General features: G+C 43.2%; 1 protein-coding gene across 4 annotated transcripts in view; it reads left to right on the top strand.

Annotated features, from left to right (window-relative positions):
- Positions 1-27,068, top strand: part of tcp11l1 (t-complex 11, testis-specific-like 1) — a 40,670-nt gene that overhangs the window by 2,387 nt on the left and 11,215 nt on the right. Inside the window, exons 1-9 of one of the 4 annotated variants that reach the window (XM_086008243.1) lie at positions 1,309-1,460; positions 5,285-5,487; positions 6,991-7,123; positions 13,509-13,629; positions 15,961-16,181; positions 17,849-17,985; positions 19,427-19,620; positions 22,511-22,692; positions 24,461-24,633. In XM_086008243.1, the coding sequence (XP_085864369.1) occupies positions 5,334-5,487; positions 6,991-7,123; positions 13,509-13,629; positions 15,961-16,181; positions 17,849-17,985; positions 19,427-19,620; positions 22,511-22,692; positions 24,461-24,633 (1,315 nt within the window). In that variant the 5' untranslated portion in view covers positions 1,309-1,460; positions 5,285-5,333. Of the gene's footprint in view, positions 1-1,308; positions 1,461-5,284; positions 5,488-6,990; positions 7,124-12,401; positions 12,532-13,508; positions 13,630-15,960; positions 16,182-17,848; positions 17,986-19,426; positions 19,621-22,510; positions 22,693-24,460; positions 24,634-27,068 lie in introns of those variants that run through there. The other 3 variants (XM_086008242.1, XM_086008245.1, XM_086008244.1) reach the window with 3 other exon arrangements.

Genomic DNA, 27,068 nt, shown 5'->3' with positions numbered 1-27,068 from the left:
AAGAATGGTACCAGGAATGAGGGAGTTTAGTTATGTGGAGAATCTGGGGTTCTCTTTAGAGCAGAGAAGACCTCTTTCTCTGATGACAATTTGGATGATCAGCCATGATCTCATTGAATGGCAGAGCAGGCTCAAGGGGCCGAATGGCCTACTCCTACTCCTGCTCCTATCTTCCATGTTTCTATGTAGAAGATTAGGAGGAGATTTGATAGAGGTGTTCATAAGAGTAAATAAGGAGAAATTGTTTCCAAGGGCAGAAGGGTCGGTAACCAGAGGACACAGATTTAAGGTCATTGGCAAAAGAACCAGAGGTCATGTAAGAAAACATTTTTTTACACAGCAGGTTGTTGTGATCTGGAACGCACTGCCTGAAAGTGTGATGGAAGAAGACTCCATAGTAACTTTCAAAAGGGAACTGGATAAATATTTGAAGAGAAACATTTACAAGGCTATGGGGAAAAGAGCTAGGAACTAATTGGATAGTTCTACCAAAGAGCTGGCACAGGCATGATGGGCTGAATGGCCTCCTCCTGTGCTGTATCATTCTATGATTCTAAGCAGCACGCACACAAATATATTATTTATTTGTATATGTATATAAACACATGTATATAATGTATGTAAAGAGCATATTTATATACATATAATATTTACCGCATGTATATAAGGACCACACATATATAAAATAAATATTTACAAAGTATATAATGCACACCTATATAATGTACATAAGGAGCAAATATATATTTATAACAAACAGCACACAATATAAATAATGCATATATAATATAACATTGTATATAAGGAGCATATATATATAAATAAAATATATAATACATATATAAAGAGTATATATAAATATAATCTTGTACACAAGGAGCAATAATATAACATTTATAATATATGTATTTGCAACATATATAAAGAGCATATATATAAATAAATATGAGTGGCTATTAATATGTCCATTTATAATATATAATGTATGCATAAAATCTATATATATACATAAAACAATAAGTAAATGTTATCTCTGGCTCGGGGTCAATGGGCCTGTTCAGCCGAGAGGCACCCTAGGGCCTTTGCTGGACTGAGGTTCGCTTTGTAAACATTTCCATATTTCCCTAATTAGTTGCTGAGGAGCTCCGCGAGTGGCCCCCGCCATCTCCTGCCCAAGAAAGGGAACATCAGTCTGGGTTGTGATGGCCCTCATGGTTAAATAGCCCCTGCACATGAAGCGGGATCACTCAGGCGAGGAGCGTCTGCTGGCACTCGTCCTCTGGCACAGGTTGTTAACCGCCTTTTAGGAAAGAAAGGGGGAAGAACGTGAGGATGACCCAGGGTCGAGCTCAACCTGCATGTTCTGGAAAAGATCCTGAATGAACGTGCTAAAGCTACAAAGCTCGTACATTGTGCGTTATTCCTTGGTCCAATTTTGCACCTCCTCCGCCTGAAATTGTGTAGGTACTGACATCAGTAATCGCTGAGTGATGTCCGCAATGGTTTGATTGTAATGAAACCTGCTGCTGTGTTCAAACTGGTGTATCTATAATATTGGGTGAGAAGTTTCCTGATTACTTGAAACCCATTCTTGTGGGTGGTAGTTGTCACTGTGAGACTAGCAATGCTGATTTGATTTTAAAGGAGTTTAAACCAGTGCAGTTCCTAATTGCCCATTGAGACTGTATCAACTAATAAAGTTTTCTTTATCCTGTTTAGTTGTAATTCAAGAAAACCTAAGTAGACACTGCTGATAAATCAATTTGAGTATCGAACAGGAAAAGGGAGATTTTAAAACTTCTGACTTAACTGAAGTAACCATCCTATGTGTTCATCAGTGCTTTAGCAGAATTTTTTTTTGCCTTGGTCCAGTGTGAAATGAGGGAGTGCAGCATTCGTAACAAGATAGATGAATTAATGGCACAAATAGAGATAAATGGGTTTGATCTAGTAGCCATGAGACATGGTTGCAGGGTGACCAAGGTTGGGAACTAAATATTCCAGGGTACGTGACTTTTAGAAAAGATAGGCAAAATGGAAAGGGGGATGAGTTCCAGATTTTTACTGTGCTTTGTGTGAAAAATTGCTCCCTGATTTCACTCTTAAATGACTTAGCTGTAATTTTAAGATTATGTTCCCTTGTTCTGAATTCCCCCACCAGAGGAAATCGTTTCTCGGTATGTACCCTATTTAATCCATTTTATCATTTTAAACACCATCATTAGATCACCCCTCAACCTTCTACACTCAAGGGAATACAAGCCAGGTTTATGCAACCTGTCCTCATAATTTAACCCTGGTATAAGAACATAAGAAATAGGAGCAGGAGTAGGCCAATTGGCCCCTCGAGCCTGCTCCGCCATTCAATAAGATCATGGCTGATCTGATCCTAACCTCAAATCTACTTTCACTCTCCATCCCACCCGAACCCATGTGATCTCCCGGGAGAGGCGAAAAACCAGATTAAAAAACCCAATGTGCCAATTTGGGAGAAAAAATCTGGGAAATTCCTCTCCGACCCATCTAGGCGATCGAAACTTGCCCAGGAGATCACTCTGTCCCTGTATTTCCTACAGTACTTACCAGTATCAATCTGGTTAATCTGCGCGGTACCCCCTTCAAGGCTAATACATCTTTCCTGAGCTCCAGTGCCCAAACCTGAACACAGTGCTCCAGATGCAGTCTGACCAAGGCTCTATACAACTAAAACATCACTTTCTCACTTTTGTATTCCAGATGAAGGCCAACATCCCATTAGCCTTTTTGTACCTGTGCACTAGCTTTTAATGCTTTATGTACATGGACACCTAAATCCCTTTGCTCCTCCACAGCTCCTAGTGTCTCGCCATTAAGAAAATGTGTCTTTCTCGGATCTGAAGTGGATGGTCTCACACTTGCCCCCATTGAACTCTTTATCAGCCATGGTTTACCCGCTCACTTAGTTGGTCTCTGTCCCCATGTACCTTCCTGCTCCCATCTACACAGCCTACTGTGCCTCCTAACTTAGTGTCATCTGCAAACTTGGATATACGACTCTCTATTCCTTCATCCAAGTTATTTCTATCTGGTGAAAAGCTGAGGTCCTAGTACAGATCCCTGGGGAACACCACTTGTCACGTCCTGCCAATCAGAGTACATTCCCTCTATCCCTACTCTCTGTCGCCTACCTCTCAACCAATTAGCAACCTATGACACAAAGCTACCTCCAATTCCGTGCACTTCCATTTTTGCTAATAATCTCTTGTGCAGAAACTTATCAAATGCTTTCTGGAAGTGGTAGGACATGAGTTTGTTCCTCCCAGTCCTCCATTTGGTGGCTGTGGGAAGACACAGTCTGTGTGCCTGGACAGGAGATTGGGTTTCTTGCTCTGCTCAAGCAGTTGGAGGATAGAGTTCTTTTATTGGCTGAGCTACTGGAAATTCTAAAGAATACTGAAGAAATATTAAGTGCTGTGTCAGAGTACTGGTTTTGTAAATACTGTTTTTGGTTTTAAATTGGGCGTAACTCGAATTTGGAACGCTATATTTAAGGGAGCTTCTGTGACCAAGTTGTTCTTGCTGTGTTCTATTTTGATGGAAGCAGGACTCCTTAGTCTTTACTTGTGTACACTTGAACGTTGAAGCCTCGGCTGTCCAGGAGTGCCCTTAAATCAGCCCCTGAAATGTTGGAGGCACCAAGGAAGTGACAACAGCAGTAACTTGCATTTATACAACACCTTTCAAGTGCTGCACAGGGGCATAATCAAAAAATCAACACCAGACCAAGGAAGGAGATAATTAGGCTGGGTGACCCAAAGCTTGGTCAGAGAGGGTGGGGGTTTAAGGAGGGTTTAAAAGGAAGAGAAGGTGGTGGAGAGATGGAAGGATTTAGGGAGGGAATTCCAGAGCGTGCGGCCTAGGTGGCTGAAGTAATTGGGGGGGGGGTGTGGTGGGCACGAAAGATTGATTCAGCGAAAGTGTTTTTTAATTGTGGGTGGGGGTGGGTTAGGGGTCGATTAGGACTGGAGGAAGTTACAGAAATAGGGAGCAGGAGCAAGGCCATGGAGGGATTACAACACTAGGATGAGAATTTTAAATTTGAGAGACTGGGGGACCAGGAGCCAATGTAGGTCAGTGAGGACAGGGGTGATGGATGGTGTGAGATAGATATGGTAGCAGAGTTTTGGATGAGCTGAAGTATAGAGGAGGGGAGGCTGGCCAGGAGAATATTGGAATAGTTGATGGATGTCAGAATAATTCCCCTGGCTTTTTAGTTTTCACTGAATTGTATCTATTTTTGAGCTTTAGGGAGCTGCATTTCATAATTAACCTGACTTTTATATATGTAATTTTCTCTTTTTCTAATTACTCACTTCAATAATACTTGTTTTCTCAGCATAATAAATACAAGTTGGGTCCGATTAACATAATTAATTACTTCAGTTATTATGGCTCCAAGCTTTGATTCAAGTAGGAATAATTAATAAGAAATATGGAACAACTTGCTCCATTTTCTTTGCTCTGTTACACCTGCAAAGCAATAAATATCAGTGTGTTTTCAGAATAGCATTTTTTTCTCCTCCCAAGTTATATTAGTAACTTCGTCTGAGGGCGCAGGGCAACAGACCCCAAGCTGCTCCCACTGCTATTCCAAACCTACTGCTAAGAGTGGCCTGGGGCAGGACTCTCCATCCGTGAGTTCTTTTTCTTTTGTCCGTCCCTATAGGGAAACTTCTGCCCTTCTTAGTCAGTGCCTCTCGAAAGCAATGAGGCCGAGTCTTCAGCCACATTGGAACTCTCTCCCTAAACACCTCTTTTGGACCATGGACCATGGCCATCTCTCCTGACTCTTCTACTGCTCCACATCTGCTTGTCCTCTGCAAAATGTCTTGGGGTGTTTCTGCGTTAAAGATGCTACGTAAAATGCGTAAATGTTGTTGTTACTGAGACTGAGCTGGCCTCTGTCACACTGGTGCAGCACGCTGGAGTAAAGTACCACAGTAATTCTTCAAAATGGAATAGGCTTTAATCCATAACTGCTGTGGAACAGACTATAAATCTGTAACTTACTGCTACGATTTATGACTTATTTGCACAAGTGCTGCTGGTCAGATTTTTAAAAGTTATGAATTATTACACAATCCGTTGAAAAGGTTTTACAACCATTTTGAATATTTTGCATAATGTTAGCTGAACTAGTTCACTGTCCCAATTAGTGAAGTTCCCGAGTGCAAAATAAAATTCTTGCAGGACCTCAATGTGATGTAATGTGGTCAGCAGAGCTCATCACTTCTGTCTTTTACAGGTTCCAGGACAAAAAAAGCTGTACAGAGTAGACTTGAAGCACGTCAAAGATGCCCCTGGAGCCAGGTAAACCGTGCGCAGGTCATGGGGAGGAAAAGCCGAAGAGTACACGTCACAAGAGGCAGGATGATTCTGAAACCGAGAATCTGCACAATCGCCTGAGACCGGATACTGAAATCTCCCACAGCGGGAACACTCTTCCATGTAAGTTTGTATTCATGCAGCTTGGTGTGGTCAAGTCTAGTATCATATTTGTAAGTTAAAGAAAGAAAGACTTGCATTTATATAGCGCCCTTCACGACCTCGGGACGTCTCAGCGCTTTCCAGCCAATGAAGTACTTTTCAAGTGTAGTCGCTGTTGTAATGTAGGAAATGCGGCGGCCAATTGCACACAGCAAGCTCCCACAAACAGCAATGTGATAATGACCAGATAATCTGTTTTTAGTGATGTTGATTGAGGGTTAAATAAAGGCCCAGGACACCGGGGATAACTCCCCTGCTCTTTTTCAAAATAGTGCCATGGGATCTTTTACGTCCACCTGAGAGAGCAGACGGGGCCTCGGTTTAATGTCTCATCCGAAAGACGGCACCTCCGACAGTGCGGCACTCCCTCAGCACTGCACTGGACTGTCAGCCTAGATTTTTGTGCTCAAGTCCCTGGAGCGGGACTTGAACCCACAACCTTCTGACTCAGAGGCGAGAGTGCCAGCAACTGAGCCACAGCTGACACTTAAGAGAAGGGAAGGACATGGAGGGTATTTCATATAAACTATTCCATCCCCTTCTTCCAATCTGTACGTTACTCAAAAATTACAATGAAGCAACAGGGCTCCCTTGTAGGAGTTAGCACTGCACTTGCTACTCACTTTTCCTTACACTGAGATCTGTTATTTTGGTTTTCCTCTCTTCTCTGTGAACTGCTTTGCTGATGCAGGTAATGAGCATATCTGGAAGTGGCTGTATCCGCTGACCTGGAAACGGGTTCTTCAGATCCATCCAGAGGTGCCCAGGGGAGAACGGTCGGCCCTTGTGTCAACATTCGCTAAGGCTGATTGTTGATGGCATCCAGTTTTTGGTTCTGTGCCACGAAAAGAGTAATACCAGTTTAATCAACTTGCATTGGTCTGTGGGAACAATGTGACTGAAACGTCTTGCTGGTCTGTGGCAGCCATTGGTCCCTGATAACTGTTATCATAATGAAGAATGACATTGGAACAGCAAAGTGAGGGCACTGGAGCAATTTTATCTGTTTTTTCTTGGGTTATATAAAAAACAATTCCCTCCATATTTTAAACAAGAGAATGATTGTTCCATAAAAATTGTAAACTCTCAGATCATAGCAATGGAATGAGAGAATATGTCATGTGCACGTTTGACAGCTAGTGGATGGTTGCCGTGCTAAATCCAAGATGCCCCGTGTAGACATGATTTAAATAGAGAAGCCTGGATGCTGAGTTCTCAACTCTCCTGTTTCCTAAATTCACTTACCTAAGTTCTTGTTTCAGCCACCAGATTGCGTGTCACACGTTAGACCTGACACCCCTTGAATGTCTGCCACTACCTGGGAGTGATGTTAATGGTGGCTATGTAATAGACTGTCGCCCTGCTTTTTTCTTTAAAGATGGTAAAGGATATGTGATCTTGAAATGTGAGCAAAATGGAGTGAACATGGTATACAGTAATTGTGACTTCTTTTTGTGATTCTAGCTGTCTCTCCCAATCTGGTCTCTGTAGAGGAGCTCATTGAGGTGGAAAAAGGGGTCTGTAACATGGCTCTAGCCCATGAGATAGTGGTTGATGAAAGTTTCATAATCAAACAGCGAGATCTCCCAGAGAGCAGGTAGGTTCTTTGAGCAGAGTAGAAGTGTTTATTTTTTAGCCCTTTTAATCCATCAGCTGCCTGTTCTTAACAACCAAAATTATTAGATAGACCCAACTTTGTGATTTTCTAGTTCTTCATTCTGATAGTTGGAATCTGATTATCGATCTCCACACTTAAGGCTATATGCAGTTAGGGTAATCTGAACTTTTCTCTTTGTGGGTCACCGTGAATGAATTACAGTTTAAAACGTTGAATTCATGAAACACTTCGGGGGTAATTTTTGTAAAGTTTTGTATCATCCGCAAACTTTAAAATTTTACTCCCTATACCCAAATCCAGGTCATTTATATTCAACAAAAAAAAGCAATGGTCCTAATACTGACCCTGGGGGACCCCACTGCATACTTCCCTCCAGTCAGGAAAACATCTGTTCACCACTACTCTCTGCCTCCTATCCCTTAGCCAATAATGTACCCAAGTTACCACTGTCCTTTTAATCCCATGTGCTGCTTCTTTCAGAATAAGTCTTATGTGGTACTTTATCAAATGCCTTTTGAAAGTCCATACATACATCTACTGTATTATCATCATCAACTCCCCCTGTTACTTCGTTAAAGAACTCAATCAGGTTAGTCAGGCACAATTAGCCTTTAACAAATCCGTGCCGGCTGTCCCTTATTAACTTGTGCTTCTCCACGTGAGAATTAATTTTGTCCTTGACAGTGGTCTCCAGTACTTTTCCCACCATCGATTTTAGGCTGACTGGCCTGTAGTTACCAGGTTTATCCCTCTCCCCTTTTTTGAACAGGGGTGTAACATTTGTAATCCTTCAGCCCTCTGGCACCACTCCCTTATCCAAGGAGGATTGAAAGATTATGGTCAGAGCTTCTGCTATCTTCACCTTTGCTTCCTTCAGCAACCTAGGTTACATCCCATCTGGACCGTTAACTTTTGGTCATGCTAACCTATTTAGCATCTTTCTCTTTATTTTATCCTATCCAATATCTCTACTCCCATCTCCTCTACTCCAACATTAATTTCATCCTCTACTTTTGTGAAGACAGATGCAAAATACTGATTCAGCACCTCAGTCATGCCATCTGCCTCCACAAGAACAAGAAGATTTTCTTTTTTGTCCCTAATCGGCTCCATCATTCCTTTAACTATCCTTTTACTTTTTATATGCTTATAAAAGATTTTTGGGTTCATCTTTTCCCATATTCTCTCTTTGCCCTTCTTATATCCATTTTCAGTTTCTCCCAGCACTCTCTGTATTCTGCCTGGTTTTCAACTGTATTTTTTACCTGACATTTGTCATAAACCTCCTTTTTCTGTTTTATTTTAACCTCTATTTTCTTTGTCATCCAGGGAGCTCTAGCTTTGGATGCCCTGTCCTTCCTCCTTATGGGAATATGCTTGGTTTATACCTGAACTATCTCTGCCCTGAAGGTCTGCCATTGCTCATTTACTGTTTACTTGGTCAATCTTTGTTTCCAGTCCACCTGTGCCAGATCCCTTCTCAAATCACTGGAATTGGCTCTCTTCTAGTTGGGTATTTTCATATTTGATTTTTCTTTGTCCCTTTCCGTAACTACTTTAAACCTAATTATATTATGATCACTATTACCCAGATGTTCTCTCACTGAAACACACTCCACTTGCCATACTTCATTCCCTAGAACTAAATCCAGCACTGCTTCCTTCCTCGTTGGGGTAGAAACATACGGATTAAGAAAGTTCTCCTGCACATATTTTAGGAAATCTTCACCCTCCTTACCCTTTACACTTTCCCCCCCCCCCCCCACCCCCAGTCTATATTAGGGTAATTGAAATCCCCTCCTATTACTGCTCTGTTATTTTTACATTGCTCTTCCATCGCCTTCTCACTATTTGGGGATCTATAGTAAACACCCAGCAATGTAACAGCTCCTTTTCTGTTCCTTAACTCTAACCAAAATAGATTCAGTCTTTGAACCCTCTATAATATTATCCTTGATCAATACTGCCACCCCTCTCCTTTCTATATTTCCTTCCCTATTCCTCCTGAATATATTGTAGCCAGGAATGTTTAGTTCCCATTCCTGCCCACGTTTAAGCCAGGTCTCAGTTATAGCCACTATACCATAACCCCATGTGTTAACTTGTGCCTGCAGCTCATTTGTAACACTCCTCGCATTAACACACATGCATTCCAACACCATGCTAGCTGGCTTTGCTTTTATCCTCCATCTAATTCCTGCTCTTTCTACACTATTCTTTACTCTGTTGCTGTTTGTCCCTCTTAGTTTTCTGTGCACCTTGTCTCTCCTCTGCTGCTACGTCCTGGTTCCTCTCCATGCTGTGGAAAACGTCAGCCAGCTAACTAGATGGGAAAAGCAATTCTGCATCTGTCCGCTTAGGACCCTTAACTGATGGTTTTGTGGTAAGAACGGAAGACCTGGAGATAGATATATATATATATATATATATAAAATCAGGACGTAGCAGCAGAGAGGAGAGACAAGGTGCATAGAAAACTAAGCGGGACAAACAGCAACAGAATATACATCCTTATAACCCCCCAGCAAATGCGCAGACATTTTTTGCACAGCAAATACCACAAACAGCCATGAGATGAATGACCAGTTGATCTGTTTTTGATGGTGTTTGCTGAGGGGAAATATTGGCTGGGAACCTCCTGCTTCTCTTTGAAAAGTGCCATGGATCTTCAAACGTCCACCCGAGCAGACACATGGGGACTTGGTACACCCTCAACTGCCAGTGTGCTTGTTTCTTTAAGTGAGGCTTGAGCCCACAGGGAAACATAGAAACATAGAAGATAGGAGCAGGAGTAGGAGTACCGTGATGTATGAAGTTACACCTGGGTTCATGCCTGTGATTTCCCTAGTCGGTGAGTTCCTACGGAGCAAAGTCTTGAAATTTCATCTCGCCAAAAAAGTTGTAGCATCTTCTTTGTGTCCAGCACCCAAAGTGGCATATGTTCCACCATGCATAAGAACATAGGAGCAGGAATAGACCACTTGGCCCCTCGAGCCTGCTCCGCCATTCAGTAAGATCATGGCTGATCTTAGGCTAAAAGCCACTTCCTTGCCCGCTCCCCATAACCCTTCACTCCCTTATCTTGCAAAAATCTGTCTATCTCCACCTTAAATGACCCAGCCTCCACGGCTCTCTGGGGCAGAGAATTGCACAGATTTACGACCCTCTGAGAGAAGAAATTCATTCTCATCTCAGTTCTAAAAGAGCGACTTATTATTCTGAAACTATCCCTCCAAGTTCTAGATTTCCCCACGAGGGGAAACATCCTCTCTGCATCTACCTTGTCGAGCCCCCTCAGTATCTTATGTTTCAATAAGATCACCTCTCATTCTTCTAAATTCCAATGAGTATAGGCCCAACTTGCTCAACCTTTCTTCATAAGTCAACCCCCTCATCTCTGGAATTAATCTAGTGAATCGTCTCTGAACTGCCTCCAATGCAAGTATATCCTTCCTTAAATAAGACGACCAAAACTGTACACAGTACTCAAAGTGTGGTCTCGCCAATACCCTGTACAGTTGTAGCAGGACTTCCCTGCTTTTATACTCCAACCCCCTTGCAATAAAGGCCAACATTCCATTTGCCTTTTTGATTACTTGCTGTACCTGCATGCTAACTCTTTATGTTTCATGCACAAGGACCCTCAGGTCCCTCTGAACTATAGCATTTTGTAATCTCTCTCCATTTAAATAATAATTTGCTTTTTGATTTTTCCTGCCAAAGTGGATAACCTCGCACTTTCCCACATTATACTCCATCTGCCAAATGTTTGCCCACTCACTTAGCCTGTCTATATCCCTTTGCAGATTCTTTGAGTCCTCTGCACAACTTGCTTCCCACCCATCTTTGTATCCTCCATAAACTTGGCTACATTACACTCGGTCCCTTCATCCAAGTCATTAATGTAGATTGTAAATAGCTGAGGCCCCAGCACCGATCCCTGTGACACCCCACTAGTTACCGTTTGCCAACTGGAAAATAACCCATTTATCCCGACTCTCTGCTTTCTGTTAGTTAGCCAATTCTCTATCCATGCTAATATATTACCCCCAACCCTGTGAGCTCTTATCTTGTGTAGTAACCTTTTATGTGGCACCTTATCGAATGCCTTCTGGAAATTCAAATACACCACATCCACTGGCTCAACTTTGTCCACCCTGCTCGTTACATCCTCAAAGAACTCCAGCAAATTTGTTAAACATGATTTCCCTTTCATAAAACCATGCTGACTCTGCTTGACTGCATTATGATTTTCCAAATGCCCTGCTACTGCTTCCTTAATGAAGGACTCCAGCATTTTCCCAACAACAGATGTTAGGCTAACTGGCCTATAGTTTCCTGCTTTCTGTCTCCCTCTTTAAATAGGGGTGTTACATTTGCAGTTTTCCAATCCACTGGGACCTCTCCAGAGTCCAGGGACTTTTGATATATTGCAACCAATGCATCCACTATCTCTGTAGCCACTTCTTTTAAGACCCTGGGATGCAGGCCATCTGGTCCAGGGGACTTGTTGTCTTGTAGTCCCATTATTTTACCAAGTACTTTTTCCTTAGTGATAGTGATTGTCTTTAGTTCCCCCTCCCTGTGGCCCCTTGATTATCCATTATTGGAATGTTGTTAGTGTCTTCTACCGTGAAAACAGATTCAAAATATTTGTTCAGAGTCTCTGCCATTTCCCCGTTCCCCATTATTAATTCCCCATTCTCATCCTCTAAGGTACCAACGTTTACTTTAGCTACTCTCTTCCTTTGTATATACCTGTAGAAGCTCTTACTATCTGTTTTAATATTTCTTGCCAGTTTACTCTCATAATTCATTTTCTCTTTTTTTAGTCATCCTTTGCTGGTTTTTAAAAATTTCCCAATCCTCTGGCCTCCCACCAATCTTGGCAACATTGTATGCCTTCGTTTTCAATTTGATACCATTCTTTACTTCCTTAGTTAGCCACGGATAGTGCTCCCTTCTCTTAACAAAAAAATTCCAGTGAGAAAAAAAGATTTTGAGAGTTATGAAATATCTCCTTAAATGTCTGCCGCTGCATTTCAGCTGTCTTAGCTTTTAATTTATTTTTCCAGTCCACTTTAGCCAGTTCTGCCCTCATGCCATTGTAATTGCCTTTGTTTAAGATCAGGACACTGGTTTGAGATACAACTTTCTCACCCTCCAACTGAATTTGAAATTCAATCATGTTGTGATCACTCTTACCTAGAGGATCCTTTACTATGAGATCATTTATTAATTCTGTCTCATTACACAGTACCAGATCCAAGATATTCTAAAAGGACTGCAGCTTATACAGGAAACTATTTTCTTATCCGGCACCGACGGGACCGGCGTGGTGCCGGTTGATCAAAAAGTCCGGATTACAGAGAGGTATACTTACTAAGGTACGAGAGCCCCGTACACAGCCGCAGGTGCAGGAGCCCCAGTTATACGGCACTTGTGCAGGAGTCCCGGTTACACAGCCACAGATCCAGGAGTCCTGGTTGCATGGCAACAGGTGCAGGAACCCCGGTTACACGGCCACAGATCCAGGAACCCTGGTTACACGGCCACTAATATAAAGTAAAACTTGCCTGAACCTACTCCTGAATTTTGCCTGCTAAGAGAGGTTTCCGGTTATTTAGGTGCCGGTTAAAAGAGAGTTTCCTGTATTTAAATAGCCTTTAAATACTTGAAATATTTCCTGTGGGTTGAATACTTTAATCTGGGGTCTCCAGAAATGCTCAGTTTGACTGAACGCCAGTGTTTTGCAGGTAGTTAGTGGGTGTGTTCTCTCCTCTTATTCTCTTGAGCACTAATCCCTAGATCTTTCTACGACAGAATAGTGCAGTGTAGCAAATTGGTACTGCATACACCATTAGAGGAATGTATTTCTGTTCATATATTTGGAAGGGGGGGTGGGGGTGGAGAATAGGACTTTTGTGGTCTTATTGCTGAATTTTATGGGCCAAAAATTGCGGTCCGCGCCGTAACTCTGGAGTACGCCGGAGACCAGCGAAAAGAATACGCACCTACCTGATGGCGGCCCTCCTGCGTAAACCTGCGCTCTGACGCTGCGAGTAGGAGACCCACCACAAAATCCGGGCCTATGCTTTAAGCCTCCTGTGGTCAAAAGAATTGAAGGACTCTCTTGTTATAGTAAAGGAAGATAACTTGGTTCCGATATAAAAGTCTGTTAAAGGAGCTGGCATATTGGTAACTTTCTTAGTTAGTTTGGCTAATATATCCTTTAATATAGACCTTAATTCACAGAATCACACCATCTAAATGCAAGTAAACTACCTAACAATACATGTTATACAGTCAAATTAAAGTTGAGACTGACTGTAACAATTCTACCATTCCAATCATTTCTCAACAGTTTTGAGAAGACAATTGAAGGCATTATGAAGAAAGCTTTCTGGGATAGTTTACAAGCACAGCTGAGTGAAGATCCACCAATTTATGACCATGCTATCAAGCTTCTAGGTGAGATTAAAGAGGTAAGGTCTGATTTCAGGATTGCTTTACCCACATTTAATATTGAACATGTAATCCCTTGTTTGCCTACTATTTAGAGAATAGTATTTAGAACAAGTACCACTCGACCTTTGTTGATTTTCCCGCTCCTATTGTCCCGAGGAGGTAGTGGGGGTGTGTTCTCTTGAGAGGGATACAGATTTGAGGTGGCATTAAGAGTCAGCTATGTAGTGCGGGAGTGGTATTGCAGGTTTTCTACCGTTAGTGAACCAGTTGGGTTTTTACAACCATCATGGCCATTTTATTCTGGTGCTGGCCCACGATATTAAATTTATTGAATTCAGTTTTACAGCTTGCCACAGTGGGATTTGAGCTGTTGACCACTGGGTTGCTTGTCCAGTACCATAACCACCCCGGTACCATGCCTGAAATAATAGGGATTGAACATAGGCTCTTCCTGTTCTGTATGGATCAGCTTCTGACTAGCAAATTCTTTAAAAAAACATATTTTACTGCCTGGAAGTAGGGAAATAACAAGCAATCTAGGCTCTCCTTATTGGCCAACAGCTCCAACCCATGTGTGTGGCCCACCCCATGTCTACCTTCACAGCCTCCCCAGCCAAATTGAAGAGGCAAAAACCTCAATGACCCAGAGGAAGAGAGGATGACAGGGGCAACTTGCACACAATCCAAAGCAATAGCTTTAACATCATTGTTCAATGCCTTGCAAGTTTGTACAATTACCTATCATAATAGCCTTTCAGTGAAATAATGTTTGGAATTTATTCATGAGCACATCATTTATTCATGAGCACATCATTTATATCGAGGTTTGAATTTTGCATCCTTAAAGGTTTTTTTTGATGTGGAGAGTTTTTTTAAAAGTTGAAATGAACAGTTTACATTCTCAGCTGTGCTTTATGACAACCTTGATGGAATGGAAGAAATTTATTGATGCATTAAGGCTTTTTGCCACGGTTGTGCCTGCTTCAGAGGAACGTGAGGTTAAGGTTTGAATCTGTGCAATACACACTGTACCATTCCTCAGTGCGCTTTCACATATTGCGCAGGTCTGATTGTGGAGGACATTATTGTGAATAGCGTGATTTATAATGCACCCATTTTGTTGGATTAGCATGCCACCTCTTCAAATGGATCTGTGGATAAATGCACCATGCCTGTGGGACTGATCCATAGAAATAGGGACGATCCCAATTTCACTCGTGCTGTGTTCAGACAATTTCAGCTGGGCGGTCATGAAACAGCATTTGGTATCAAAATTGCTGTATTGGGAGGGGGAAAATGTCTTGCGGCTTTGCAGTCTTAATCTCGACCCAGTGAAACTTGTGCGTGGAGAAGCAAAGACCAGATTGCATCAGTTATGATGGCCTACAAAGTACAGTAATCTGTATAAAGGACAGCCACTTAGGTGACATAGTGCAGAGAAAACTGGAGTGGGAGACGAAGCTGGATTAAGTTGTTTTCAAAATTGGCAGCAATTATTATGTGGTGTTAATAAATTGTCACTGGTGCAGCTCCATAAACATCACTAGCCATCTTCTAGCCATAGATAATAAGTGATTCTAAATATACACAATTTTATTTATCTCATATTGACCTATTCCAACTCTTTCTTGCCTCTCCAATCAATCCTTGTGTTTATAACAATGCAAGAAAGAAAGACTTGCATTTATATAGCGCCTTTCACGACCACCGGATGTCTCAAAGTGCTTTATAGCCAATGAAGTACTTTTGGAGTGTAGTCACTGTTGTAATGTGGGAAACGCAGCAGCCAATTTGCGCACAGCAAGCTCCCACAAACAGCAATGTGATAATGATCAGATAATCTGTTTTTGTTACGTTGTTTGAGGGATAAATATTGGGGATAACGCCCCTGCTGTTCTTCGAAATAGTGCCGTGGGATCTTTTACGTCCACCTGAGAGAGCAGACGGGACCTCGGTTTAATGTCTCATCCGAAAGACTGCGCCTCCGACAGTGCAGCACTCCCTCAGCACTGTACTGGGAGTGTCAGCCTAGCTTTCTGTGCTCAAGTCCCTGGAGTGGGACCTGAACCCACAACCTTCTGACTCAGAGGCGAGTGTGCTGCCCACTGAGCCACGGCCGACATGTTATTGATTTTCAATTATGGATTCCTGGGAGGGGAAACAGCAAACATTATATCAGTACTTTTAGCAGTGAAAGGCCTCTGAAATTGAGTACAGCATGTACACATGTCTTTTCAGTATATTTCAGGCTGGTTTGTTCCATGCACGTTGAAAAGTGTTTCAAGACATAATCTTGATTTTGCTGATATATCCACCTAATTTCTAACTTCTTCAACATTGCTTCTCAGAGTCTCTTGTCATTCTTGCTGCCTGGTCATACCAGGTTGAGGAACCAAATCAATGAGGTTCTGGATCTGGAACTCATAAAGCAGGAGGCTGAGAACGGCGCCTTGCACATCCCAAAACTGGCTGACTTTATCATTGGGATGATGGCAACGCTCTGCGCCCCTATCAGGGATGACGAGATCAAGATCATCAGGGACATCTCGGATGTGGTGGCGTTGTTCAGGCAAGATTACACTTTAAAATTTAATCATAAAATGTCTGAAACCCGATGGCGGATTTGTTGCTTTAGTGTGTTTGAACACAAATTGAAATCTGCAACTTAATACATCTTCCCTTCAGTTTCTTTGCTCTTCCCTACTCCCCTCACAATGACCAGTTTTCAATCTTAATATGATCGGGGGAGGTATGGAAAGTCAGTGAGTCATACTTATTGGCTTCATCATAGTAGTCGGGAGTGATATTAACAGAGGTCTGGGAGCAGTTCGGCCATGTGACTGGTCAACGGAGGAATGAGAAACTTGAAGAAGGGAAGGAAAGTGTTTTTTTAAGTAAAGACAAAAAATCAACATGTAAACCGTATGTAAAGCAAACATTAAAGCCATATTATTGATCAGGCAAAGTGACAAGCTAAATTGACACTTTGAAATGAATTATGCAGAATAGTCGTTTGGGACCAATGCAATGTGACTTCTTCCTCTGCCCCTCTCTCCCCACAAACACACAAGCTCTGACGAAGCCAAGAATAGTTTTTCCTCTTGAGGAAGAATCTTACGAACTTCAATTTGTATGTGTGTGTGTGTGCATTCTGGCACATCAGTCAGCTGTGTCATATGGCCATACGTTTGTTTGGGTGGCGCTGGGCTCGCACAGGTCATTTGGCCGCCTTGATTGAATAAAATGAAATAACCAACTGCGGGTGACTTGTTCGGCATGCTGTTGCAGGAAACCTCCTGTTGCCATTTGTGGTCAAGTCCCAGAGCTGCCCAAGAGATGGATTTATTAGTTCCCATCCAAATTAATGGATGGAATATTTTGTATGGGTTTCGGGAAGACGGAAAAGGAGGTGTAAAAAGTTTAGATTTATTGATTGGATTCTGTTGCTGAAGACTCCAAACCTGTGAATAACATGGGTTTGGATGTAAAACTTTGTAACTGACATTTGCTTCTTCTGTAACAGAAACAATATCTTGCCTTTTGTAAAGTAGTCTATTGCTCCGATTTTACTGTACCAAATAGGGCAGAGGTCAGGTGCCTCTAATGTAAGTGTGTATATGTGATTATACTAACTGGATGTGCTGTGGGAGCAGAAAATAACAGCTCTGCTCCCTGACCTTCCAACTGCAGATGACATTTCTGATGCTTTTTCTTCCAATCAACCAAAAGATGGTGCAGTTGAATGGCTGGTGCTTTTTAATAATCTTTTAGAAGTTGGAAGTTTGAGACGCAGAGTACATCTCCAGCAGTGTCAGAACACCTTCAAGTGGTTGCCCAAACACGGCTGAGGTGGCAGACTGAACTGTAGGTCTTTGCTTCCAAGCAGTGTGAAAGGCCAGACCTCCCAGACGTAAAACCCGTGGTATTATCAGAGTATAAGTGATATTTAACAGAATGATCCATAACAGTCTTAAAAGGCAGCTTCAAATTGTTTTTAAATGATTGTACCCTTGTCCAAAATAGATGTTTTTCTAAAAAGTAAAGCTTACTTGCATTATGGCTGGTTTTCTGATTCTGATGATGGTTTTGCCTCGTTTTTCTGGCTCAGTGAGATTGGGAACACTATCGTGGTGCCCAGATTTATGCTCCCAGCAGCCGCACCCCCCACCGCTTGTGAAAGTCGCAGTCTGAAAAATAAAGTGTGACTTGTTCTAAAATTGTGTATTCTATTTGCAGGGAGATTTTTGCTGTGCTGGATTTAATGAAGCTTGACATGGTGAATTTTGCTATTAGCAGTATTCGACCACACTTAATGAAACAGTCTGTTGATTATGAACGAAAGAGTTTCCAGGAATTCTTTGACAAACAACATGGTAAGAGTTAAGAATCTTGTTAACACAGCCATGATTTATTACGCAGTGCAATTGGTGATCTTATCATCTGTACCTCTTACTAAAAATTAAGTTGTGAAAAAGGATTTAATTTTACACTTTTTAGAAAAAAATCCCATAATTTAAACATGAATAGTTGTCACATCATTGGAGAAACTGACCAGGGGACTTGGGGAGGTGAATTGATATCGGTTAATACTGAGCTCTATCTTTTTAGTTATAACTGTATCTTCACTTCATCTCGCTTGGGAATTTCTCCTAGCCAGCTCTCCACATGATTGGCACTGGTAATAAGGTGACTTGTAAGGCAATACTAGAAATTCAAAATAACAACAGAAAATGCTGGAAAAGCTCAGCAGGCCCGGCAACATCCGTGGAGAGAGAAACAGAGTCAACGTTTCAGGTCGAAACCCTTCGTCAGAACTGAGGAAAAAAAGGCAGGAAATGAAAAGATTAAAAGGCAGTTTGGGGGCTGGGAAATGGGGGAGGGGATCAAAGAAGAGACATTGAGAGATATTCAAGGCGAGACGAGATGGTAATCGGAGAGGTAAAGAAACAAACAATGGCTCTAGATGAAGTGTGAAATGCGCTGGCAGTGTGAGAGACAGCTGCCATGTGGGAGAGAGAAAGAAAAAAAAGGAAAAGGCACAAACCAAAAGTGTGGATAAAAAATATAAAAATATAATAGGGGCCGAGGTTATGATCTGAGAAATTCAGTCAGAATCTGAAAAAGACGAATGGGTTAATGATTAGGGTGTGATAAAGTCTTTGAGTGTTCCACTTAACGTTGTGTGTCACACTTCAAAACAAAAAGAATGCACTATAGCAGATCCAGGATTGCCACAGTCTCTCAATTGACATTTGTTTGAACTCATCCACCGTTTACTTAACAGCAGCTAGGTGTTGTAGCCTTCAAGAGACACACACTTGAACTTTACACAGTATGATGTTCCGGGCTTCATAAAGCAGTGCATCTTCTGATTGAGAAAGAAAGAACTTTCATTTATGTAGCTCTTTTCACGACTTCATGACGTCCCAAAGCACTTTACAGCCAATGAAGTACATTTTGAAGTGTAGTCACTGTTGTAATTTAGGAAACGCTTCAGCCAAATTGCGCACAGCATGCTCCCACACACAGCAATGTGATAATGACCAGATAATCTGTGTTAGTGACTTACTATGAGATTAAGATATATATGGGAATCTCTTAACCCACTACCATCGCCCTTCTCTCCCCTTTCCATCCCCCGCCCCCCAAATAAAAAGGCCTTTAAAGACCCTGGTAAATAGGTACATTACCGCACTCTGGGAAAGACTGTGAAATTGGGAGATATTGCACTTGGACTGCATAACCCACAATACGGGATTTTATTTTTTTTTGCTCTTCTATTTTTATAATGACTTGAATTTCTTTTTATCGCAGGTTCACTAGAGATCACTACAGAATGGTTGCAAGAGGCAGCTAGTGAATTCCTGAGCTCTGACACGGATACTTGTGTGCTTGGTGGAGCTGCGGCTGGTGCCACAGACATTTCTGCATTGTGCCCTACTGCCGTGTTAAACCATGCATATATTAAATTGCTGAAATGGAATCACGCTAACAAACTCTTCCCAGAGGTTAGTGCCATTCCTCTCCTGCATTGCCTGTTCGATAGTCGGGTCTCTGTATCACTGTGAATGCACAGTCTTAAGTTCAACATAGACTCTACCCCTATGTGAAACTCAAGTGTGCAGGTTATGGATTCAAGCTGGCATGAATGTTTGTCTCTCCAAGGGTAGGTTTTAGGTGACTTTGAAGGGCATTGCAGTGTAACCGCATTGCTGGTACCTTCGCACAATAATCGGCCATCCCATAACAAGGAAACCAGACACTTTAGTCCTTTTGTGCACTATTTGCAGTAAACTCCTTTATTAAATATGTATAATTTTGCAACAAATATTGAACCCAGGAAATCTTTCCTGTATGCCTTTGTTTTATTGAGCGAGACTGTTGCCTATTCCAGTGTCTCTAATTTTTCTGGTGAAGCATTTAGTGGAGTTGTTGCCCCATTTTCACCTGAGTACAGTTGGCAACCTCACTGTACATCGGATTACATTGGATATACGGCACAGAAACAGGCCATTCGGCCCAACCAGTCCATGCTGGTGTTTATGCTCCACTCGAGCCTCCTCCCGTCTTTCCTCATCTAACTCTCTCAGCATAACCCTCTATTCCCTTCTCCCTCATGTGCTTATCTAACCGTCCCTTAAATGCATCTATACTATTTGCCTCAACCACTCCCTGTGGTAGCGAGTTCCACATTCTCACCACTCTCTCGGTAAAGGAGTTTCTTCTGAATTCCCTATTGGATTTCTTGGTGACTATCTTATATTGATGGCCTCTAGTTATGCTCTTCCCCACAAATGGAAACATTCTCTCTGTATCTACTCTATCAAAACCTTTCATAATTTTAAAAACCTCTATTAGGTCACCCCTCAGCCTTCTCTTTTCAAGAGAAAAGAGACCCAGCCTGTTCATCCTTTCCTGATATGTATACCCTCGCATTTCTGGTATCATCCTTGTAAATCTTCTCTGCACCCTCTCCAGTGCCTCTATATCCTTTTTATAATATGGCGACCAGAACTGTACGCAGTACTCCAAGGGTGGTCTAACCAAGGTTCAGTACAAGTTTAACATAACTTTGCTACTTTTCAATTCTATCCCTCTAGAAATAAACCCTAGTGCATGGTTTGCTTTTTTTATGACCTTGTTAACCAGTGTTGATACTTTTAGTTCAAAAATGGCGCCTGCTTATGGCCTAGGAAACTGAGAATTAAGTCTTTGCAAGCGGAAGGAATTGAAAAAAGGATGCAGCAAATCGTCGAGGAAGGCTATTGTAAACTATCTTTTTAAGCACCATTTTTGGAGTATGTATGTGTAACGCAGGTTGCATGCACAAACAAAATTTACAGGGGAAGATTTCCTGCGGCGTGTTGCCAAACACCCACCTCGTCCCTCAGCGGCGCACCGTGGCTGCGATGTTCATTATCTACAGGATGCACTGCAGCAAGTTGCCAAGCCTTCCAGCAGCTCCTCCCAAACCCACGACCTCCACCACTAGACGGACAAGGGCAAGTCGCACACCATCCCGACCTGGACCTCTATCGCCGTTCCTTCATCATCGCTGGGTCAAGATCGTGGCACTCCCTCCCTAACAGCATGTCGGGAAGGGCAATAAATGCCGGCCATGCCAATAGCGTCCACATCCTGAAAGTGAATTTTTTTTTTTTAAAGTGTAAATTGGGACTTCTTCGCTTGCAACTGGTTTGAAAGTTTTTGACCTCGGGGAAACTATTACAGGTCGGAGACGATAAGCAACATAACTGAATTGTTGAAGGATTAAGTGAGTGAGAATGGTTGGTATGTCAACATGCTCCAGTAGGGTGGGCCAGATGGTTGTGGAACATGGGGTTACACCTGCAGTTCCACAAGCAATCTTGGCTGTATCCCACAGGAAGGGGAGGGCGTGATTTGAGTGTGTCTCCAGGGTCACACTATTGTGCATCTACATTGTTCGTGCACACTGCAGCTGGAGCATCAGCACAATGCAAAAATGTTAGTGTAAATGCTGCCTAATTCAGGAGTGAAGCGGAGTGTCTGGAGAGGGCAGGATGGGGGAGGTTCCTGTTCTGCTTCACCGTGGAGTCCATTCAGGCCTTCACTCCAGATTTACACTAACCGCTTTAGTGTCGGTGCGAAGTGGAAACTGCTGTTCACTGATGCTTTGTTGTAAATGTGTCAGCCGTGGCTCCGTGGGCAGCACTCTCGCCTCTTGAGTCAGACAGTTGTGGGTTCAGGTCCTGCACCAGGGACTTGAGCACAAAATCTAGGACTGACACTCCAGTGCAGTGCTGAGCGGGTGCTGCACTGTCGGAGGTGCCGTCTTTCGGATGAAACGTTAAACCGAGGCCCCCCCATCTGCCCTCTCAGGTGGACGTAAAAGATCCCGCAGCACTATTTGGAAGAAGAGCATGGGGCGTTCTCCCCGGTGTCCTGGCCAATATTTATCCCTTAATCAACATCACTAAAAGACAGATTATCAGGTCATTATTACATTGCTGTTTGTGGGAGCTTGCTGTGCGCAGATTGGTTGCTGAGTTTCCTACATTACAACAGTGACTACACTTCAAAAGCACTTCATTGGCTGTGAAGCACTTTGGGACGTCCTGAAGTTGTGAAAGTTGCTATATAAATTCAGGTTCTTTCCTCTTTTTTAAAATGCATCCTTTGTGGCCAGATCAAGTGAAGTTGGCAGCACCTGGGAGCAGGTAGCATGCTCCATCACCGTAGCCAAGAGTTGGTGTACAGTAGGAGCCATAAAAGGGAAGAACATTTTAAATCTGAGAATAATGGAGGGAGAACAGAAATGAGGAAAGCATCTTCTTGGATGATACTTTATCTGAAGCGGGTGCTGTGCTGAAGCTTGTCCTGCACAGGTGACTTGCCCTGTTGTTGTCCCCTCTTTAGCCTGTGCTGATGGACCAATCCCGTTTCAAGGAGATGCAACGGGAACTGAATCAGCTGACCATCACAGCCGCTGTCCTGTTGGTTATATACAACATGACGGGTGCAGCCATATCCGGGCTATCGGGATTTCTGGAGAGGCTGAAGAGGATCATTAAAGTCTTACTGACAGGCATGCATACTCTGTAAGTGATTCATTATGTGCTGCCAACAGCTTTTTTTTAAAATTTGTTTTGGGATGTGGGCGTCGTTGCTCGAACCTCCACCGATTTGGAATTCACCTCCTAAATTATTTTAAAATAGTAATGCTCATGCTGCATAAATCTTAACTTCAAAGAACTGCATGGAGATTACAACACGGAAACAGGCTGTTCGGCCCATCTAGTCGGTGTTGGTGTTTATCTTCCACACAAGCAGTGGCCCTAAACCCATGTGCCCTTTCAGTCCCCCTATCCCTTTCCTTCCTCCGCCTACCTAATCTATTCTTAAATATTGACACTATCTCTGCTTCAATCACTAATTCTGGTAATGTGTTCCACAGCCTCGCAATCCCTCTGTATAAAAGAAATGTCCTGCTCTGTCCTCGATCTTTATTCCTCAACCACTGGAAACAGTCTGTTCCTAGCTACTGAGTCCCGACCCTTCATAATTTTAAACACCTCTATCAAATCATCATCTAATCTCCTCTGTTCTAACAAGAACAGCCTCTTTTTAAAAATCTATCCTTTTTTAAAATCTATCTTTTTTTATTTCTTCATACCAAGCAATATCCTAGTGGGTCTGCGCTGTACCCTCTCTGTCATCGCAGTATCCTTCCTATAGTGTGGAGCCCAACACTACACACACTACTCCAACTGAGGTCTTACTACAGTTTCATATAGGTTCCACATTATATCTTGTTTTATATTATATAACTCTTGCCATAAAACTCAGTATTACAATTAGCTTTATAATATCTCCCTCTTTGCCTCTCTCCCTTTCTCTATACCCCTCTCCCTTCCTCTCTGCCCCCTCTCGCTCCCTCTCTGCCCCCTCCTCTCTTCCCCCCTCCTCTCTTTCCCCCCTCCTCTCTTCCCCCCTCCTCTCTTCCCCCCTCCTCTCTTCCCCCTCCTCTCTTCCCCCCTCCTCTCTTCCCCCCTCCTCTCTTCCCCCCTCCTCTCTTCCCCCCTCCTCTCTTTCCCCCCTCCTCTCTTTCCCCCCTCCTCTCTTTCCCCCCTCCTCTCTTTCCCCCCTCCTCTCTTTCCCCCCTCCTCTCTTCCCCCCCTCCTCTCTTCCCCCCCCTCCTCTCTTCCCCCCCTCCTCTCTTCCCCCCCCTCTCTCTTCCCCCCTCCTCTCTTCCCCCCTCCTCTCTTCCCCCTCTTCTCTTCCCCCCTCCTCTCTTCCCCCCCTCTCTCTTCCCCCCCTCTCTCTTCCCCCCCTCTCTCTTCCCCCCCTCTCTCTTCCCCCCCTCTCTCTTCCCCCCCCTCTCTCTTCCCCCCCTCTCTCTTCCCCCCCTCTCTCTTCCCCCCCCTCTCTCTTCCCCCCCCCCTCTCTCTTCCCCCCCCTCCTCTCTTCCCCCCTCCTCTCTTCCCCCCTCCTCCTCTCTTCCCCCCCTCCTCTCTTCCCCCCCTCCTCTCTTCCCCCCCTCCTCTCTTCCCCCCTCCTCTCTTCCCCCCTCCTCTCTTCCCCCCTCCTCTCTTCCCCCCTCCTCTCTTCCCCCCCCCCTCCTCTCTTCCCCCCCCTCCTCTCTTCCCCCTCTCGTACTATCAATGAAAATTAAATTGGGCCCCATTAGGAACGGAAACCACATTCAGCTGGCCCAACAGAGACTGTACCTAGTATTGGGAATGTTTATCTTCTCTGGATAAACTAAAACCGTTGTATTACAGTTTATTTTCATGTAAAAAAGAACAACAGAAGACAGTGGGAAATTAATATTAATGCTTTTGTTACAAACCTTTACTGCATTTACAGTTCCTTTAACCTTGCTGAGGCTATGGTCAGTATGAGCGAGCAGATCTGTGTGGAAGTAAATAACTGCTTATCTCAACACGGTTTCTCGCTACTCACTGCGGAGAAAGAGGCAGTGTTAAAAGGTCAAATCCAGGCAATATCTAGTCCGGATAACTCCGTTCACAAATTAATAGGTAAGATTATACCTTAAAATATAGTAACCGGTTCACAGTTGGAACACAGTCTTGCAAATTTTGCTGTCCAAACTGATCGATGTTTTAGCAATGATCGTAGACCGGTCGTTGTTAAAGCTGCCAGCCGACCTAATATGCTGACTTCGTCTCCGAGCAGTAGGAACCAGTTGGACCAGCTGAGCCCAGTGACCATTAGAATTTTTGATGGGAATGTCTCCACGCACGCCCGTAAAGTGAAATGACACTTTTTTTGTTTAGTTCTTAAAAAGAATGAATGTACTGCCAGAAATTGGAATGTGTTAATGCTTCACGATTTTTGTCTTGTCGTTTCCCAAGTACAGTGATGGTGGTAGGGGTTCAGTCTTGCCCTGTGTAAAAGTTCAAAGCACCAGGCAGATTTTATTTTTAAATTAAATTTTTACTTCTCTGATTGCATAATCATTATTAAGAGCAAAAAAAAAGCATGGAATGGGAAAAGGGCTACTTGGTCCATCAAACCAGTTCACTCTAATCTACCCTCTCTCGTATTCTACCCAACCATTTAATCTCGAGCAAAGATTGCTGCAGAGTCTCTTCTTGCCCACCTTGGATTAAATTTGAGCAAAGCTTCAGAATATTGGCCCTTTTTAAAATCTGTGCTTGCTATTTCAAACTATTTTCCCTTTATCTCGATAGCTGGTAATTTCACCCTTAATTAGAGACTGTTCAATTACATTTTCCCTACACAGATATTTCACTGACCTGAGATTGCCCAAATTAGCTCCGTCTCCCTTTTTAAAAATGGGTACTACATTGGCCATTCCCAGTCCGCTCGACACCGCCCTGAAATAAAACCTCTAGTGCCTCGATAATTTCCTCCCTCGGGATGCTCGGATGTATCCCATGGGCCCTGGTGCTTGTCTTCCTTTAGCATAACTAACTTATCTCAAATGGGGGGTAACACCTGCCCTTATACCTCCCCCCTTCCCACTGTCCAGGGCCCCAAACACCCCTTCCAGGTGAAACAGCGATTTACTTGTACTTCTTGCAATCTAGTATACTGTATTCGCTGCTCACGATGCGGTCTCCCCTACATTGGGGGAGACCAAACGCAGATTGGGTGAGCGCTTTGCGGAACACCTCCGTTCAGTCCGTAAGGGTGACCCCTAGCTTCCGGTCGCTTGTCACTTTCATTCACCGCCCCATTCCCACTCGGACCTCACCGTCCGCGGCCTCTTGCATTGTTCCACGGAAGCTCACCGTAAACTCGAGGAACAGCACCTCATCTTCCGATTAGGCACTTTGCAGTCTTCCGGACTCAATATCGAGTTCAACAATTTCAGATCATAACCTCGGCCCCTATTACATTTTTACTTATATTTTTTATCCACACCTTTGTTTTGGCCTCCCCCCCCCCCCCCCACCCTCCCTTTCTTTTTTTTCCTCTCTCTCCCACATGGCAGCTGTCTCCCATTCTGCCAGCGCATTTCACACCTAATCTAGAGCCGTCTTTTGTCTCCACTAGTCCGATCACCATCTCGTCTGGTTTTGAATACCTCTTGATGTCTCTTCTCTCTTGTTCTCTCCCAGCCTGGCCTCTTAATCTATTTCATTCCCTGTGCTTCTTTAGTCTTGACAAAGGGTTCACCCGAAACGTTGACTCTATTTTCTCTCCACGGATGTTGCCTGGCCTGCTGAGTTTTTCCAGCATTTTCTGTTATTATAACTTATCTCAAATGTTCCTTTTATCCATCATAATATCTCTCATTTCTCTCCGATATCTTTCACTTCAGTAAAGACCGATGCACAGTGCTTATTAAACACCTCTGGCATCTTTTGATCAACATCTACAAATTACCAATCCTCACCTCTCCGAGGTCCCACCTTGCTTTTAACAATTCTTTTTTACCTATATACAGCACTTGTAAAATACTTTAGTGTTCCTTTTGATATTTTTGAATTTTTTCCTGATCCTCCCTCTATCCCACTCTAATTCTTCTTATTTTTTCACATTCCCCTTTAGATCTTTCATTATTTCTCTTACAGTTCTCATACATTCTTTTCTTCAATTTTAATTGGATTCTAACCTCTTTATTTCTCCATGGCATTGTAAAACTACTGGTAGTTCCCTTTTTAATGGAATATACCTAATGAGGGTGCAGGAACAGAGCGACCTGGGGATTTGCGTACACAAATCTTTGAAGATGGCGGATCAAGTTGATAAGGCTGTTTAAAAACATACGGGATCCTTGGCTTTATTAATAGTCATAGGGCAGGATTTTCCTTGAGCCGTAGAGGTGGGATTGGAGGTGTGTGGGGGGTTAAAATCCCGAAATCGGGGGCACGAACCCAACCCGCCTCCATGTCAGTTTCAAAGGAGGCGGGTACCTGACCCGCGCTGGGACCCGCCTCCCCGAGGCGGGAAGGGGATTAGTGCCAATTAACTGCTAGTTAAC

Source organism: Somniosus microcephalus, chromosome 15 (assembly GCF_052327205.1).
Source record: "Somniosus microcephalus isolate GS21.2 chromosome 15, FLI_Smic_1.0, whole genome shotgun sequence".
Classification (NCBI taxonomy): Eukaryota; Metazoa; Chordata; class Chondrichthyes; order Squaliformes; family Somniosidae; genus Somniosus; species Somniosus microcephalus.
This window is presented reverse-complemented; position numbering and strand designations above follow the sequence as displayed.